Source organism: Kryptolebias marmoratus, linkage group LG1 (assembly GCF_001649575.2).
Source record: "Kryptolebias marmoratus isolate JLee-2015 linkage group LG1, ASM164957v2, whole genome shotgun sequence".
Lineage (NCBI taxonomy): Eukaryota > Metazoa > Chordata > Actinopteri > Cyprinodontiformes > Rivulidae > Kryptolebias > Kryptolebias marmoratus.
In genome coordinates this window covers 33,254,409-33,257,623 of record NC_051430.1, presented here as the reverse complement: position 1 = coordinate 33,257,623, position 3,215 = coordinate 33,254,409, and the positions used below count along the sequence as shown (strand labels likewise).

The window sequence follows — 3,215 nt, the reverse complement described above, 5'->3', positions numbered from 1 at the left end:
GCTGCTTCTCCTCGTTTGGTTCTGGTTCTGGGTATGCAGACCAGTCCAGAACCAGAAGATCTGAGGGGTCTAGACGGTTGGTACAGCGATAACAGATCTTTAATAAACCATTCAGTGATTTATAAACTAACAACAGTATTTTAAAGTCTATTCTTTGAGCTACAGGGAGCCAGTGTAGGGACTTTGAAACTGGTGTTATGTGCTCCATCTTCCTGGTTTTAGTGAGAACACGAGCAGCTGCGTTCTGGATCAGCTGCAGCTGCTGATTTAGACGGGATAAGGTGGGAGCAGGGGAAGAAAAAAAGCCATTTTCTCACCAAAAACCCATTTGTGACTTGTGTTGGTAAAATGAGGAATTTTTCATTATTTAGTTATTATTTTTTAACTCTCCATCTCAAAAGCTTCAAAATGATAAACAGTTTGTGTCACCTGGCCTGGAAACAAGCTAGTTTTGTTAACGAGGGTGCAGGTTTGAAAACTTGATTTTTATTGGTCCAGAATGTCATCATCAGGAGTTCCAGCCCTAAATCTCTGAACTTCACAATGACACCAAACGTTATACAAATCTATGCCCTAGCGCTTCGGCAGACAGCAGAGAAAAACGGTCAGTTTCAAAAGAAATGACAAGAGTTAGAAATAAAAGGATTATTTCTGGAGACATACCTGTTAAAAGATTTTAATTTAAAGTTAGATTATGATGATTAAATGACATTTTAATTCCTTGGATAGTTAGGTGGTGTCTTTATGGAATCATTTTAAAGTAAATCTCAATTATGGCAAAAAACCCCCAACTATATTTGCATTTTATTTTTGCACTTTCAGCTCAATCTGACTCCTTTTACCATCAGAGGTCACATATGGGCATCACGTAAAGTATAAAGATGTCACGATTGTCTTCACTATTGAAATTAGTTTATTTATATAGCACCAGGTCGCAGCAAAAGTCGTCTCAGGGTACTGTACAAAAACATTCACATACATTATAAAGAGCTAATTAGTAAAAGTTATCTATCTAAGGAAGCCAGCAGATTGTGTTGAATCTTCACTTCCTGACAGTCTCCCATCCTGAGCAGCTCATTGGTGACAGTGGAAAGAAAAAACTCCCTTTTACCAGAACCAGAACCAGAACCAGGCTCAGGACGAGCAGCCAGCTGCTGCTCATAGAGAGGATAGTGGGCTCATCATTCGGTGTGAGGGGGGCCATACCTGCTGGAGTCCAGCACATTTCATAGGACACCCAGGTGTCCTTTTTCCCCGTCAATATGGATCAGATTTGCAAAGTTGCAGCATGAGTAAAACTTCCGATAAAGCATTTTGGTTTTGATTTTTCTGGCTCATTTGTGCATCAAAGTAAGACGTTAAGACAGAACGACACATTTCTGTTGAGAAATTTCGTGTAACTTTCCTTTGTGCCGTTCCTCAGGAGCACGTCGGACCAAGAAGTCATGGCCGGTGAGTTTCTCTCAGGAGGAACTAAAGAAACGCCTCACTCCTCAGCAGTATCACGTTACCCAGGAGAGAGGAACCGAGAGGTTGGCCTTTTACTGTACTCACTTCCTGTTTATTATTCTGATTGTGGTCAAAAAGTTACCCGTTTCATTTAAGACATCCACACACAGATACCTCATGCTGCAGAAAAAGCTTCATGATGTTTTTGCCAGTCTGTCTGTTAGCAAAATATCTCATGAACCACTGGATGAATATGAATGAAGTTTGTAGAAAGTAATCACTGGTTGTCCATCATTTCTCAACATGAGAATTTTAGTGTAAAATGTGGCGGGCGATATGCATTCCTTCACAGCCTGCATGTTTTTACCCACAGTGCGTTTACAGGAGAGCTTACAGATCATAAAGACGAGGGGACGTATACCTGTGTTGTTTGTGGGGCTCCACTGTTCAGGTAAGGAGCTGTGCAGGTGTGTGTGTGTGTGTGTGTGTGTGTGTGGGGGGGGGGGTTATCACATCATAATCATTGATCCAAGATGGCCACCACAAATTTTAGTGGGCCTTCAGTCCATTTTATCTATCTGACTTTTTATGAAACTTAATTTAATTGATTTAGTCGTACTTTTCTCTTTCTCCAACTGAGACATTTAATTATTTTTGTTTTATTAGTCTTTTATTATTTTACTTTTGTTTTTCTAGATTCTAATTCTAATTTACCGTTCACATATACATGAATTTGACATTTTAAAACATCTATTCCTGGTGATTCAGAGGTTAAATCACCTCTTCATGTTCTGCAGAAGTCTGTTAATCACCCATTGATTCAGATCAGGTGTGTTGGAGCAGAGAAACAAGTAAAACCTGCAGGATGGTGGCCCTGAGGACCAGGGTTGGAGACCCCTGGTCTAAAATCTCATGTAATCCGATTTTTTTTTTTTTTTTTTTGTAATACATAAATAAAATTTTCCAGCTGGTAGACACAAAAGCACTCCAGCACAAAAATAAAAATCAGAAGATAAAATAACGTATTTGCTTGACAGAATATTTTTTCTGAGATGTCTTTTGTTTCCTTTCACAGCTCAAAGTCCAAATTTGACTCAGGCTCAGGTGAGTTAACTTCTGTCAGATGTTTCACTGTTGGCCTTATTGTTTTTATTTTAATAAAAGGTCTTATAATTGGCTTTTAAATGCAACATATCTATATAAATATGAATTTTCATCCAATCCTGGTCCTGCAGGGCCACCATCCTGCATGTTAATCCTGTTAATCACTCTCCGTTACCCTCCAGGACCAGGGTTAGACACCACTGATTGAAAAATAATGTTTTTTTTTATCAGCAGTGGGTGTTAGCAAAATATCCCCTGAACCACTAATTATTAGATGTACATCTACAATTGATTAACTTTTAGAGTCAACCTGATTCAAGATGGCTGCCTCAGCTAAGTGACCTTTAGCTAACACAAAATGATAATTAAAACTTTGTGTGGTAGTATCTGAGTATCACAACATACTGTACTCTGACTGTGACATCTCACAATATCACACATAACATTCAAGATTTGACCAAACATAAAATACGGCATTAATGGTGTCGAGTGATATGCATTCATTTTAGAAATGCTAGGCCTTTTTAACTTAGTGAATAAAAAAAAACATGGAATGAAGATGGCAGCACAACAAACAACTTCCCTGACCCTCTGCACTCACCTGCATTCACCTGCACTCACCTGCACTCACCTGCACTCACCTGCACTCACCTTCACTCACC

General features: G+C 39.1%; 1 protein-coding gene across 3 annotated transcripts in view; it reads left to right on the top strand.

Moving 5' to 3' along the window:
• Positions 1-3,215, top strand: part of msrb3 (methionine sulfoxide reductase B3) — a 14,859-nt gene that overhangs the window by 6,859 nt on the left and 4,785 nt on the right. For all 3 annotated transcript variants that reach the window (XM_017426265.3, XM_037978571.1, XM_037978569.1), the window contains 3 exons: positions 1,424-1,532; positions 1,823-1,900; positions 2,525-2,553. In XM_017426265.3, coding sequence (XP_017281754.2) covers positions 1,424-1,532; positions 1,823-1,900; positions 2,525-2,553 — 216 coding nt within the window. The remainder of the gene's footprint in view (positions 1-1,423; positions 1,533-1,822; positions 1,901-2,524; positions 2,554-3,215) is intronic.